Source organism: Mercenaria mercenaria, chromosome 7 (assembly GCF_021730395.1).
Source record: "Mercenaria mercenaria strain notata chromosome 7, MADL_Memer_1, whole genome shotgun sequence".
In the NCBI taxonomy this organism is placed as follows: Eukaryota; Metazoa; Mollusca; class Bivalvia; order Venerida; family Veneridae; genus Mercenaria; species Mercenaria mercenaria.
Genome location: NC_069367.1, coordinates 56,002,710 through 56,018,266, shown reverse-complemented (window position 1 = coordinate 56,018,266; position 15,557 = coordinate 56,002,710). Strand labels below are relative to the sequence as shown.

The following is a 15,557-nucleotide window of genomic DNA, read 5'->3' as shown; positions in this document are numbered from 1 at the left end:
TATAAACGATTAGTCGGAAATTCATCCCGTCATAACTGAACGCTCTTTGTTACTTACTGCCTCGCTGCCTATGCATTAAACATTAAACAAAATAATTATTCCGTCCTCCGATGTCACGCCGATAATGATAACGACATTCTGATCATTCGTTGATAACTTAACAAAATGTCAGCCAATACGATATGAATGCGTAATACTAATAGGCGGGTAAATAAACAGGTAAATCATAAATAGTAAATAATCAGTTAAATCACAAATAGTAAACCGTTAACAAAATGAATATCATCTTTTAACTGACATAATGATCCTTTATAAGATTTATAAAAGAGCCGGTTACATGACTTGTATTTTGATATACGATATATAAGAAATCTAGAACCGGCTACCTAGCCACTGCCATAATTCAATTGATTGTAATATCTATATGTTGCTGTAATGGTACATGTATTATAAGCAATAAAATATGTTTAAACTAACTAGGGATAGGTCTTCAGACAGCCTACATCTCTGACGAGAGAGTCGAAACATAGACGCTCTTTATCTTATGAAAATCCGTCAAATAATAAGGAAATAATAGACAAAATGATATCTGAATTGTGAAATTTCTCCGAGTGTACCAATTTTTTATCCAAAAATCACACGGGTTGGCCATCCTGTCAGATTGTTCCGTTGATATCTCCAATCGACTTCGGGATAAAAACTGAAAATAAGGAAATTAAGCTTTAAAAAAAAGAGGTAAAATGTGTACTGTCATGTTTTCGTTTTCATACATTTTCGCTAAGTGACTCGACCAAAAACGCAGGGGCGGCATGAAGACAATGTGGGGAGAGGTAAGTTGTGGTACAGGAGGCGGATGATGGACAATCTAAGGTACAATATAGAGAAACTGAATTGAAAGTACGGAAAGTGGGGTACGGTACCATAGGGGCTGGTAAGTGGGGAGAGGGTGAGAGATGTGAACGAGGGAAGCTAGGAAACAATAGCTCAAGATTAATCTGAAAGTATACAAATCTCTACATTCGCGAAGGGAAGTGGAATACTGGAAATGGGGTATAAGGAGGGGACGGTAGACTGGCTCCCGTCCCTATGTTTGTAGGCCTAATATCAGTTTTCTTCATTAAGAGGGAAGTAACTCCAGAAGGTTGTTTCTACATTGACATTTTTATTGCCTCTCTATTTGCAGATGCCCTTGATCCATTGCCCCCAAACACATCTTTGTAAATTATTTTTAAACTTTGTGACATAGAGCCCGGAAGCAAAAAAAAGAAATACCAGAAAATTATACTATATGACTTAAGAGTATGGGAACCATTTTCATTCTCCAGGCCACTGTGCCCACCTACTGACCCAAGCAAAAACATGGATTCTCCTAATGTAGTGCTTAAGCATCCTATCAAGTTTGAAAGCTAGTTACCGAAGTTTCAGATTATAAGTCCGGAAATGGGCTATGCTGAGGAACAGACGGACGGACACCCCAAATTACCTAGTTGTGTATTTTATGTGACCTGAATGTTGTATTCACGTATGTTTATATATTTATATATTTATATATCATGCAACTAGTTTGCGTCTGCATCAGAACTGCACATCATCACGTTGTGACTGAACAAGTACATAAACTCTAAAAACATTTCATTTGTGGTTCAGGTTTTAGAAGAAAAACTGCAACTCCTTTACCGACTTCTTTACATCATTGCCGATCTTTTGTGTACGTGAGGAAACTGATAGGAAATAGGAAAGATCCTAAATCTGGCATGACAACTTTTATATTTAAAGGTTTTATACAACAATAAAATATCAATAGACATAACAAACTTTGCATCGTTCCTTTACATCCTAAACTCAAGGTAGGCCTGCAAACTATTGAAAAAAATCTCAGGGTTATGAAAAATGGGACTCCACAGTGTTAAGATCGATGTCCAAATCTGAGAAATATGTCGTGTCCTGACAAATACCGGATATCTATACTCACTCGGAACACATTCAGACCGGTATATACACCGAGGCACTGGGTGGCCTTTGTCATTTATTTTTCATTTTCTTTGAATATTGAAAAATAACGAGCTGAGGCACTCTTATTTCATATTGTTTTATTGTTTTCAGTTTGCAAGACTTTATTCCATTCACATATTACACCTCGTCATGTTAGTATTACAAGCTACGTACCCGCTAGCTTTACGGAGAAAGGCGGCTTAAACTACGATGTAGAATCTGCAGATTCCATCCTGTCGAAGTGGCAGTAACATCTGGATTTTTGGAGAGACAGACTAAGCAAACAAATATCAGCGCCCCAGCATTCAAGTAAATAAATAGTCTGGCCTCAGTTTCAAAGTAAATAAATATCTGGCCTAAATTCCAGGAATGATACACTAGAACCTCCCAAAAAATGCTCGCTCGCTTCAATCGCAATAACTATTCTTGATATTGCTATGTGATATAAACACCTAAACAAAGTCAGTTATAATCTGGCTGTTATTAATAATATAATATTGTCAATAGTCTTTTTGCTCGCTTCGCTCGAAATACTTATTTCATTCTATCCGTATCCTACAATCCTTTTCAAATGTCACACTGAAGTAAAACCTATTGCAATGGCTTCAATTCCAGCAAGGTTATCTTAGAATCGCGAAAAAGAATCTTTAATGTGTATCGGTTTGATCACAAAAGTTTAGCTTGCAACTCTAAGATGACATTCAAGGTAAAAAGGAATAGCAGTCTACAAGGTATAAAGTTATTGTATACCAGCAGGCAGCTTGTTCGACATATTTTATTTGTAAATGACGATTGAAAAGTGAGCTCAAAACTGCTTCGTTTATGAAATAAACTTTTTTATTGTAAATAAACAATCTGGCCATAGTTCGAACGTAAAATAATAAAAAATTCTAATGATCTAATGAACTAATAGGAAATTTTGGTTTGAACAAACTTAAGAAGTTTAGTTTGTTGTGAATATTAAAACGATGAAGTATTATTTATAAAACGAATTATGAACATTATATGTGTATATCGTTCCAGAAATAAGTAGTTACGGTATGCTATATATGTTTTACATCGCGGGAATCGGTAGAAGTTTTCGAATATATATCAAATCTCCTCCGTTATCTTTTTTTCATTACTCCCGTTCACCAACAGATTTTTGAAATTACTGTGATTTATGGTATTTCCAGACTTTTTAAATTGTGAATCGTGATCAACCTATTTGGAAACTCATACTTTTGATTAACGAACACCTCTTTCTTATATGCATGACTAGATTCGCAGATATATCATCATTCTAAAGGGCTCTAGAAGTGGTACTGACATGATTGAATTTTGAAATATCTTTAATCATTTTTTTTCGCGCACGAAAAGGAAATTCTCTTTGTGAGCCTAGAGAACAATTTCGAAAACTATTTTTCATGCATTTCAGTAACACCTTACTTAGAACTTGAAAATAATTGTGTGCATTCCATGTTACCATTACTACAATATAAAAATAAACCTCATCGTGAACATGAAACAAGAGCTGTCACTAATGGTGACAAATGCCCCCGCAGCACCTTGACCTTTGACCTGGTGACCTTGACCTTTGACCTGGTGACCCCAAAGTCAGTAGGGGTGGTGTACTCAATAAGTACTATCAGCATGTGAAGTTTGAAGGTCCTGGGCGAAGTGGTTCGCGAGTAAAGTGCCTTCATGCAAAAAGTTAACGTTGGCCCCTGTGACCGTGACCTTTGACCTGGTGACCCCAGTCAGTAGGGGTGGTGTACTCAATAAGTACTATCAGCATGTGGTTTGAAGGTCCTGGGTGCAGTGATTCGCGAGTAAAGTGCCTTCATGCAAAAAGTTAACGTTAGCCCCTGTGACCTTGACCTTTGACCTGGTGACCCCAAAGTCAGTAGAGGTAGTGTACTCAATAAGTACTATCAGCATGTGAAGTCTGAAGGTCCTGGATGCAGTGGTTCGCGAGTAAAGTGCCTTCATGCAAAAAGTTAACGTTGGCTTCTGTGACCTTGACCTTTGACCTGGCGACCCCAAAGTCAGTAGGGGTGGTGTACTCAATAAGTACTACCAGCATGTGAAGTTTGAAGGTCCTGGGTGCAGTGGTTCGCGAGTAAAGTGCCTTCATGCAAAAAGTTAACGTTGGCTCCTGTGACCTTGACCTTTGACCTGGTGACCCCAAAGTCAATAGGGGTGGTGTACTCAATAAGTACTATCAGCATGTGAAGTTTGAAGGTCCTGGATGCAGTGGTTTGCGAGTAAAGTGCCTTCATGCAAAAAGTTAACGTTAGCCCCTGTGACCTTGACCTTTGACCTGGTGACCCCAAAGTCAGTAGAGGTAGTGTACTCAATAAGTACTATCAGCATGTGAAGTCTGAAGGTCCCGGATGCAGTGGTTCGCGAGTAAAGTGCCTTCATGCAAAAAGTTAACGTTGGCTTCTGTGACCTTGACCTTTGACCTGGCGACCCCAAAGTCAGTAGGGGTGGTGTACTCAATAAGTACTACCAGCATGTGAAGTTTGAAGGTCCTGGATGCAGTGGTTCGCGAGTAAAGTGCCTTCATGCAAAAAGTTAACGTTGGCCCCTGTGACCTTGACCTTTGACCTGGTGACCCCAAAGTCAATAGGGGTGGTGTACTCAATAAGTACTATCAGCATGTGAAGTTTGAAGGTCCTGGATGCAGTGGTTTGCGAGTAAAGTGCCTTCATGCAAAAAGTTAACGTTGGCCCTGTGACCTTGACCTTTGACCTGGTGACCCCAAATTCAGTAGGGGTGGTGTACTCAATAAGTACTATCAGCAAGTGAAGTTTGAAGGTCCTTGGTGCAGTGGTTTGCGAGTAAAGTGCCTTCATGCAAAAAGTTAACGTTGTGACGAACAAACGAACGGACGGACAGTTGAAAACTAATATGCCTCCCTTCGTGGGCATAAAAATGAACAATGTTTATTTACACAATAGAGAAAATTAGCCATCGAATATACCCTTAAATGATATGGCCCATACAAGGACGTGGAAAAAAACTCCATTTGATCGTGCAGATGAAATCCAGTCTTCAAAAATCTAGTCTCCAAAGTTGAAACAAATTAGTTCGAATTTGGGTACGAAAATATAAACCAGAGAAGAAAGTACAATATCTTTGATACATCATTTACATTTGTTTGATATATTTGATAGATCAGTTACATTAGATTTGAAATCTCAAATCGGGATAATTGATAGCCCAAGAAGGGGGAAGCAGTCTTAACATCCAATTTACCCCTTGTGACACTGACTTTGAAGTCTGTGCGGGACACATCACAATGCTGTGATAAATACTTCTACCATTAATCCATTAAAGGTAACAAGGTTATGCCCCAAGCAAGGAAATGCAATAGTTCAAGACATCTTTTGATTCCTCCTTACCTTGAACTTGAAAATTGGTCTACGGATTCGGTTTCGACATATACTAATATATACTTATAACAAGAAAGGTCAGATGAGCCGAGAAGAAAGTGCAATGTTTCACGACCAACTTCAACCTCTACTTGACCATAAGATAGCAGATTCTGTACACTGAACATTACAGTGTTGTGATTAAAACTTGCAGAAAGTTTATTTCGTTTAAAAGTAAGTCCAATGGTAAAGAGTTATGGCCAAGACGAGGTGTCAGGGTATGGACAGACAGGCAGAATAATTACTAGAGGGCTCCTGCCCAAATGCAGGGCCAGGACAAGATGCACTGAAAACAACAATTTAGTGATTCTATATAATTTATCTCATAAATACTAGTAAGATCTATTATTATAACTAAAAGAGAAAACATCTGTAATGTGACAAATCATGTTTATTTTCAATTATACATGCCAACAGCGACATCAAGCAGACCTACATATAGAAACAAACAGGAGTGCTATCATATTTCATCAATTCTCTTACTTCACATATAGAACGTATAAAAATATAAATAATATAGATCTATAGCAAAGAAACGCATTTTATTGAACTACATGTAACACTGAACCAAATATCGTTTAATGGAACAGCTTCTGTGGTATTAAAAAATTTACATCTGTTTTTCTATAGCTTAAAATCTAATTTATCACTTTTCCCATGCACAAAATTAATTTATAACTGCAGTGTCTACACCATATAACTGATGAAGTAGGCACCAAGCAAGACCTTATTTTTCATAACTTAAATTCAGAGCATCTACCATATATATAAACACTCTTTTATTAATTTAAAATCAAAAGTAAAAACTAACAGAAAGGACAACTTTGTAGAAATATTCAATATTATCTTTAAAACAAACTTTATCTTTCAAAGTGTATACATTTTTCAAGAACATGCTATTATTTTCACTAGTCATGTTATAAACATGTTTCTCAACAATTGTCTGGTCGAGAGATCAAAAAACTGCACTTGGAACCTTAAGAGGCACACCTCCAGATCTGTGACAATGCTTTCAGACATTTAGGACGTACTTTAATGTGTTAGTTATTGTACATATACAGGTCAAGTAAAGCGAATCAAAGCATCTGTCTTTAACCCTTTGAACTTGTCCATCTTTCAATTTGGACAGTACCATTTACTGCTAAAAGGGGTGCTTACCAAAAAGATACCGACTGAATGGCAAACAGTGCAGATCATGATCAGACTGCACAAATGTGCAGGCTGATCATGATCTACACTGGTTGCGAATCAATCGTGTCCAGCATAAGAGTTAAACTATACTTAAAAGCTGTGTTGTATTACAGGCATGTGACACCAAAATAATCTATAACCTTTTAAGCAAGTGTTTCTTCCAGAGAAAAAGGCATCTCAACAAACAAAACAGGTTTTACTGCAAATTGCAAGTAACTTATTGGAGAATAAAATGATGTCCCCTCAAAATTTGTTTGTAAAATCTGGTTGATACCTAATCAAATGTAAGCCAACGCATATCTATTTACATGTAGTTCAAATATAACAAGTCCAAATCTTTTTTTCTTTCCTCTTGCCTCTTCTAAGTAAAATTGTCTGTTCCTTTTCTCTGTTGCATTTTTAGCATACTATTGCTTGTTTTCAGCTAAAATAATGGGTGTGTTGGAGAGTGTAAACATGTTGAAATAGTAAAACTTAGTTAGAAAACACAATTTTTTTTCTCTATTTTTCTGATACAGAAAAAGATTAGCTGGAAACAATGTGAGAACTGTGATGTTATTTTTATTAGATAAATTAATTGCACTTTATATCTTTTTCCTTGACTAAAAGAGATAATCAAGTTGGAACAGAACAAGAAGTGACAAGGCAACCTTTATTTTCTACTGCATTTAAGAAAGTCCTTATAGAAACTTCTCTGTTGGACACTTTTGTAAGGTATGTTTCTTTCTGCTGGTATTTTCATAAACAATCTTGAGTTTTCATATTTTGTCTTCATTTTTCAGTCGATTTTATCTACTTAGTGGCAGCTACAAACATGTTTATAACTTCTCTATCTGCTTGGCAACATACTAATATGAAAATGTGTTACTTTTCAGTATGTTAATACTTCTGGGCATTTGGGCCAAATTTACAAAAAAAGTTGCAGCTTGAACATTTTAAACTTAGTATTCACCTGAAGTACAACAAATAATGTTTACAAAGGATTATGGTGATTGAGAAAATGGATCATATCCTATCACATTCTGTGCAGATGAAGAAACTGATTTTTTTACCAAACTGTGAGCAAGTGTGCCTACTTCTCATCAGTTGGGACTTTCTCACTGAATCATCAAGTTTCAAGCGTAGCAATTTTTCGCTTGTGCAACCTATCATCTTATCCCAAATATACACAAATTGCCTCTTGTCAAAACAATGTCATTTAGATACAGAACTAGTTTTGATTAACATTATAATATGCAACATCACATCCCAAATTATCTATGAGGTTTGTTGCTCTGCTCTAAATAAAAAATACAGAGGAAAAAATTGTTTCATTTCAGTTGTCAATACTGTTGTAAAGTTTCCTTATATAAGTACATAGCAGTTATGAAAAGCTACAAAAATATCTGATTGGTATAAACTTTTGATATAGAGCATAGTTCCAACCCCACCCACCCCCCTACAAGAGATCCTCGCCCTAATATAATGGAAAAACTTTAGTAATTGCTAAGCTAAACCTGTTACTTCAAATGCTTGTTTAAGCCCTTTATGCATCTTCAACGTTGATTTTTTCATCTATATCAGAACCATATATGACTATTTCATTGATCAAACACAACAATTCTGAATTTTACAGAAAAACAAAGAACAGAAATAAGAAATAAACTAAAGCAATTACTTAAATTTGTTAGATCATGCTTAAATAGAACAAGAGCTGTCGGAGGACAGCAACGCTCGACTATTTAACAGCCTTGTCGCTTGAATGAATAAGAAAGTCGAAAAAGGGGCATAATTTAGTAAAAAAGTAAACTAGGGTTATGGAACCTGCATAGTGCTTATCAGCTCATGACAGTGGACAAGTGTATGAAGTTTCAATCCATTCCCATTAGTGGGTACTGAGATACCAGCTTACATATAAGAATTTAACCCAAAAACTCCTAAGTTGAAAAAGGGGCATAATTTTGTAAAATGCAAAGTTGAGTTATTGACCCTTTGCACTGCATGTCATATCATGACAGTGAACAAGTGTGTGAAGTTTCAATCCTTTCCCATTAATGGATACTGAGATACCAGCTTACACACAAAAACTTAACCAAAAATTTCTATGTTGAAAAAGGGGCATAATTTTGTAAAAAAGCAAAATAAAGTTATGGGACCTGCTTTGTGCATGTCAGATCATGACAGTGAACAAGTGTGTGAAGTTTCAATCCATTCCCATTAGTGAGTACTGAGATACCAGCTTACATACAAAACCTTAACCAAAAATTTCTAAGTCAAAAAAGGGGCATAATTTTGTAAAAAAGCAAAACAGAGTTATGGAACCTGTGCAATGTAAGTCAGTTTATCACAGTGAATAAGTGTGTGAAGTTTCAATCCATTCCCACAAGTGGTTGCTGAGATACCAGCTTACATACAAAAACTTAACCAAATCGGGACGCGGACGCCGACGCGGACGCCGACGCGGACGCCGACGCATGGGCGAGTCCAATAGCTCTACTATTCTATGAATAGTCGAGCTAAAAATCATATTTGCGTGACTGAAATAGGTACTGCAAATAAATATTACTAATCATAGTAGAGTTACAGAAATCAATTTTAAATAACAATAACTTAAGCAATAGCACGATTTTAAAATGACAGATTTAACTAAGTTATTATTTAACTTTTTTAGTGAAACTGGGGCCTGAAACTGGTCTTAATACAGAGAAAGCAATGAGAAGGTAGTAATCCATGAAAAAGTGCCAGTTAATGTAATAAAGCTCATTAGCTATTTCAAGTAAATATTTTGAGGATTATAAGCTTTGTGGATATTTTTGTTAAATGTTTGGTAAATAAAGGACATTTCTGACAGAAACTGATATTTGTACTTCGAATAAATTTCCTTGAAAATACACATAACAAAAAAACTTATGGTACATAAATCCATAAGGAAGTGGCATACATTTAAAATATTGAATATTGAAAGCGCACCAAGTTCCTGTAACTGCATGGAAAATGAATTGTCTCGGGTTGCGATTTTCTCTTATAATCCTCTTCTTTTTCCCCCATTAAATATGATCCTTTCTATTGCTTTCCATAAATTAACTGTTTTACATATTGCCATGCCATTTAAAAAAATTCCTCAAATATTTGAATGTCCCGTTAAAAATAAAAGAAATAAAGAATCACAATGCTATGGTCAACTCTGTGGTGTGACAGGTGTAATAAGGATTACAGAACTTATTTCCTATTAAATGTTCCATTGATAATCTAGAATGGTCTGTAACTTCCTGGATATTTCACAAGGATCCAGTTAGAAAAATGTCTGGCACAGTGATCCCAGCCTATCTTCCCATACAGCTGAAAGAAAAGACAATTCAACTGTTACAAGAGACAGAAAAGGACACCAGCTTAAACTACAAAGTAAGGGCAATTATTTCTTAGACTAGTAAATTCTTTCAACAGTTTGATTTATAACAACAGTCAGCTGACAATATGATTTTCCAAAAAAAAAAGTGTACTAAACATTAGATTTCTTTGCAAAGGATTTATTTTTGCTAGACTCACTGTCAGTTATTGTTACATTTGAATTTCAAATAAGGCAAACTTTAAGCTTTTCTAACATAATAAAAATTATTTTGCCTAAAAATAATTACATTTATTTTCTAACGAAATTCATGGCTATCTTGTTGCTAGGTGTGTAAACTAGAAACTATCATTGTTGTCAAGTAATCCAGTTTTGTGATTTATTGGTTACCTGTTTAAACATAATAGAGTAATGATGAACGCCTTAGCGTCTGGGAACCACTCAAGCGTTATATTAACTTCGTATCACGTGCAATATTCACAGTTGAATTTAAAGTGTACTGGCTAGCGTTTCAGATCGATGTTAAATTGCCCACACGCCACACCCCAATAATAATAATAAAAATCTGTTGTTATGCTAAAATTAATTATATTATTGCATTTTAAATTCTGCTATGGCAATCTGACTGTTCTGTGAAGTACTTATGTTACAGATGACAGGCTGCCATTTGGATGCTAACATCGGAAGTGAACAGAATGCAGGCACCTTACATAGATACGGAACTGAACAGATTCCTGGGTTACAAATAAATCGTGAAACAGACAAATCCAGTTTGGTATTAACATTTTTCCAGATGGCTGATGATGAGAAACCTAGATGATAATTCATCAAGTTATGGATTGAGGACAAAAAGACTTTTTTAAATTATACAGATAGTGATTTTTTAAAAAACATTTAAAATTTAAGTTAATCTTTTTTATCTTTATACTTATGTCACTCCTAATATATTAAGGGCCGAGAAAAATTCTGTCGACCGCGGGAGCGATCGGGCGTGCTTTCGAACGTTGTCATAGTACGGATGTTACTGTGTAAAAGGTATTGCTCTAGTGCTTTGGCAATATCTGACTAGCCTTGCTTAAATGTGTCATAGCCTTGCTTAAATGTGTCATAGCCTTGCTCATTATAGTATAGTTGCCTTGCTTAGAATTACAGTACGTTGCCTTGCTCCGTTGGTCCGCTAAATATTCCTTCATTACTTCGGCAGCCAACCGTCGAGTTATGGGGCATGTTTAATTTACTGTGGTGTACTGTTGCTCCGTTGGTCCACTAAATAGTGTGGTGTACTGTAGCCTTGCTCGCTTTGCTTAGAATCACAGTACGTTGCCTTGCTCCGTTGGTCCGCTAAATATTGTGGTGTACTGTAGCCTTGCTCGCTTTTCTTAGAATCACAGTATGTTGCCTTGCTCCGCTAAATATTCCTCATTACTTTGACAGCCAACCGTCGAGTTATGGGGGTGTTTAATTTACTTTGGTGTACTGTGGTATCCTTTGCGTTCGTGTGGTGCTGATTGTTGCTTCGACAGCAAACCGTGGAGTAATGATATGGTGCTTTACGGGCGCATCTGGTTTCCTCCCGGTCGACAGGGTTACTACAAACGATGGAGTGGCCAAACTTTGCCAAACTATTTATAATAACTTTTATTTATAAGTGTGAATTACATATTAAAGTTGTTGCTTGCAGTATCATATGCACCTATAATCAATATAGCCTATGTGAATGTCATAATACCTAAAATGTACAAATAAACATGTAGTAAACTGTGAATATTGCAGTTGTTTCTTGTGTAGAATTTCGGGTAGTAAAATAAGTCATTTTACAGTAATTCCTGGTTAAATGACAACAATACAAGTTAGAACTGACCTGAATTCAGAGAAAATGTATTGTGTAAATACTATTCTTAAACTTCAATTTCACTGAATAAGAGAACTATGGAACTTCTGTTGTTTGACATTAAAGGAATAACAACTAAGAAACAAGGAAATCAGTGAAACCAAAACATGCTCTCACGATGGAGTTTTGTCGAGTGTTCATAATTATGCATGTAGTTTGTTAAGGTATAGGTCCATGTTTCGGAGAAAAAAGTTCGAACGTCATCAAATCATAGAAAGAAAGCATTGTTTTACTTAAAGATTTAACAGCATATAAAACATTTATATTATTGTACAAAACCATTGTCAATTTACTGATATATGTATTGAATTCCGGAAAGGGACTGCATGAAGGGGCCACACTTCTGGACAGTTCAGCGCCTTTAAAAACTCACCATTTTTTAAAAGCTGTTACACGTCTTCGTTTTAATGCATTTGCAACATCGTGTGAGTGTTTAAACTTTACATAACTAGGTAAAACATCGTTTTTGACAATTGTTTACATTTATTTCTTTACAAATGGCATTCTTATTTAAAGGGTGACAACTCATTAAGAATATTTTAAGTATACAACTCTGTGGGACAGAACAGTAAAACATGTATTGGACAGATAAGTTGTGTGTCTAGATGCTGTTCATTCGTTAAAAAAATCTGTTGTTTTGTGATATACTGCTAAACCTTAACTGGGAATTAATTCTGTAGGAACTTGTGACAGCCATACAGTTCTTGTGCTCTGCACTTTCAATATGGTTTTAACTGATTGCAAGATTCAATGAGATCACTTCTGTACTCTTCAAATTTACCCCAGCCTAAATTATGCTTATTATGATCGAGTGAAATAGAGTAAAGATAATTCTGCAAAATAATTCCTAAAAGTATCATTTTTTTTGCACTTCCAATGAAATTTAGTTGATTTCAAGACAGAGGTTGCAAAGAAACTGCCTGGGCAAAAATGTACGTAGATTTCATGTCCAAAAATCAAACGGCAATTACTCATCATTCTGTTATAAAATCCATAACATATACACAACATTTCATTCAAATCCCATAATTGGTACAGGAGAAATAGCCCGGACAATGGATGGACAATTTACAATGGATCGCTTACCTCTACATAACTTCACACAGGCCAGTGAGCAAAAAATGTAATAGAACTATCACTTAGTCTTTACCTCTATGATTTTCTGTTCCATATCTTTGTTTGGTTTGTCTTCAAGTTGTTTAAGTGACATTTTCAATGCTCTACCATACTGTCTATGAACCATAGCATGTTTAATACTCAATGGCAAAACCTGAAAATTAACAGAACATACTGGCTACTTACAAACAATTTAATGCCCTACCATACTGTCTACAAACTATCTGCAAAACCAAACTGACCAATCATCTAAAAAGTGACTACGCAAATATGATTAAATTCCAATCCTTTTAGAAATGTGTTTTGTTAAATTAAATGTTGCTGGCATAAACTATTTTGAAGAATTCCTCTTTAGTACAAATTAAGGTGTCCAAAGACCAGCATGCAATACAAAGCTTCTTGATTACAAACAAATTCAATATTCTGCTTGTATAATAGGGTTATTATAATAGTAGCTCGATCTGAGATGCTGTATTCCACTCAAGTTGATTACAGCCAGATCGGACCTCATCCAACCTTGCCAAATCCATGAGAGCTGAATACAAAATCCTAAATCTAGCTACTGTTACAATGACCCTTTTATTATATACCTCCACCTTTTTGTCTGTTGTTTTGTTATTGAACGAAATCTTCAATGTTTATCAATGTTAAAATGGAACTTAGTGAAGTTTTTATGTACGCTTTTATAGGGCTGTGTCAGGTCATGCATATTAATGAAAGTAGTCCGGCAACATACAATATAAAAGGTACAATACAGATTTTTTTCTGCCTGTTCATATTAACTTGTGAAATACAAGCCGTTTTTTTTACAGAAGTTATATAGGTATATAATAAATATGCATATATTTAAACAACTGTTTTCATTTTGGACATTTTTCTATGTAAGAATATTAATTTCATGTGAAATTGTGAATATATACCTAAACTGAAACTGCCGAGTCCCACCTGTGCCAGAGCAGCTTCAAAATGTGCAATACCTTTGCTTGTATATATGTATATCTGTAAACAACAGTTTTCACTGTAGATATTTTCAATTCAAGAATACTCATTTCATGTGATATTGTGAATACATAGTTATACTGAAACTTTGAGCCCAATATGTGATAGAGCAGCTTCAAAATGTGCAATACCTTGGCATCATTAGTATCAGTCCATTTGGCAATCTCTATCATTGTTTTATCCAGGTCTTCATCAGTTACAGAACATGATTCTATATTCCAGTCATTGAGGATAACATCAGCTTGAGCCGTACCAAGTTTCAGTAACGCTGTTAGAACTTGAGATTTCTTCTCCTCTTTATCACTGCAAAGCATAACTTCATAATATCAAAGTACACCTATCTCAAGTACAGGTTAAGCCTAGAAACCCAAAACATTATTAACCTTTATCCTGCTGAATTTCTAAAATGGACTGGTCCTTCATTCAATCTGGGCAGTACTACTTATTATTCAAAGGGGTGTTCCCTGAAAATTAACTGAATGAACAGTGAACAGAGCAGACCAAGATCAGCCTGTATATCCTCTTGGTCTGCACTGGTCACAAAGGCAGAACCACTTGCCGCCAGCAGGCTAAAGGTTAATCATAATTTCTTCTCTAAGTTTCTTCAGTATATCACCTTATAAACCTGTAGGTGAAAACTGCATAAACTTTCACAAACAGTAAATTTTATGCAGTATGATATCAATGCTATGTGTAATACAATATTCTAGAAAAGTAAAAATGAATAATTTAAAAGTCAATTTGTTTTGTGTTTAAAGCCATTTTTCAACATTATTTCGGGTATGTAACGTCGGGCAGTTAACCTAACCAGTATTCCTGGATTCTTTACCAGTACAAACCTGTTCTCCACAAGTAACTGCAAACTTCCCCACATGAATCAGAGGTGAGGGACAAATGATTTTAGACACAATATCTTTAATCAAACCCTTACAGAGAACATATGGCCCTCCCAGGGATCAAACTCACGACCCCATGATCTATAGATCTGATCTCTCCCTACTGAGCTAAGCAGGCAGGTTTATTTAAAAGTTAAATTAGTTCAAATATGTTTGCTTCCCTACATACTGATTAAAGAAAATGGCAATAAGGGTTATTCACTTAACCAGTATAAACATTACAAAACAGAAACCTACATAAAATGTAAATGATGTTAATATGCATAAATGAACAATTGATAAGCTATAAATCTACTTCCAAACTTTTTGCATTACAATATTAGAATTTCCTTCAATAATTAAAACATTAAAATCAATTAATTTCCTCCAATAATTAAAGTAATATAAGTAATATATGATAGATGTACACACGTCTTGACTGTAGTGGCATCAGTGCTGTTGTCTGTCTTCATACCGAAGTAAGCAAGAACACTTGTCTGGTCTATCTTAGACAGTATATACTTGCTCAAGTCCATTATCTCTGCAACATATTTCTCTCTTTCCTACAAATACACATCACAGAATAAGATACTTTTATATATAAATAAACATATGACAAATTAGTAACTTCTATCTGTGTATTAACAGTGCAGCCTTATTGGAAAGGTAGACTCCTTAAATCATTTTAAGTGGAGCAATGTTACTGTGCCAGAGTGACAAGGTACTGCCACCTCATAAGCATTAGGCGA

At 35.4% G+C, this 15,557-nt stretch overlaps 1 protein-coding gene across 2 annotated transcripts in view; it reads right to left on the bottom strand.

The window, feature by feature from the left end:
• Positions 1–5,784: 5,784 nt before the first annotated feature.
• Positions 5,785–15,557, bottom strand: part of LOC123553720 (tripeptidyl-peptidase 2-like) — a 59,234-nt gene continuing 49,461 nt past the window's right edge. For both annotated transcript variants that reach the window (XM_053548456.1, XM_053548457.1), the window contains exons 24-27: positions 15,241–15,371; positions 14,065–14,236; positions 12,969–13,088; positions 5,785–9,920 (exon numbers count right to left, since the gene is read on the bottom strand). In XM_053548456.1, the coding sequence (XP_053404431.1) occupies positions 9,831–9,920; positions 12,969–13,088; positions 14,065–14,236; positions 15,241–15,371 (513 nt within the window). In that variant the 3' untranslated portion in view covers positions 5,785–9,830. The remainder of the gene's footprint in view (positions 9,921–12,968; positions 13,089–14,064; positions 14,237–15,240; positions 15,372–15,557) is intronic.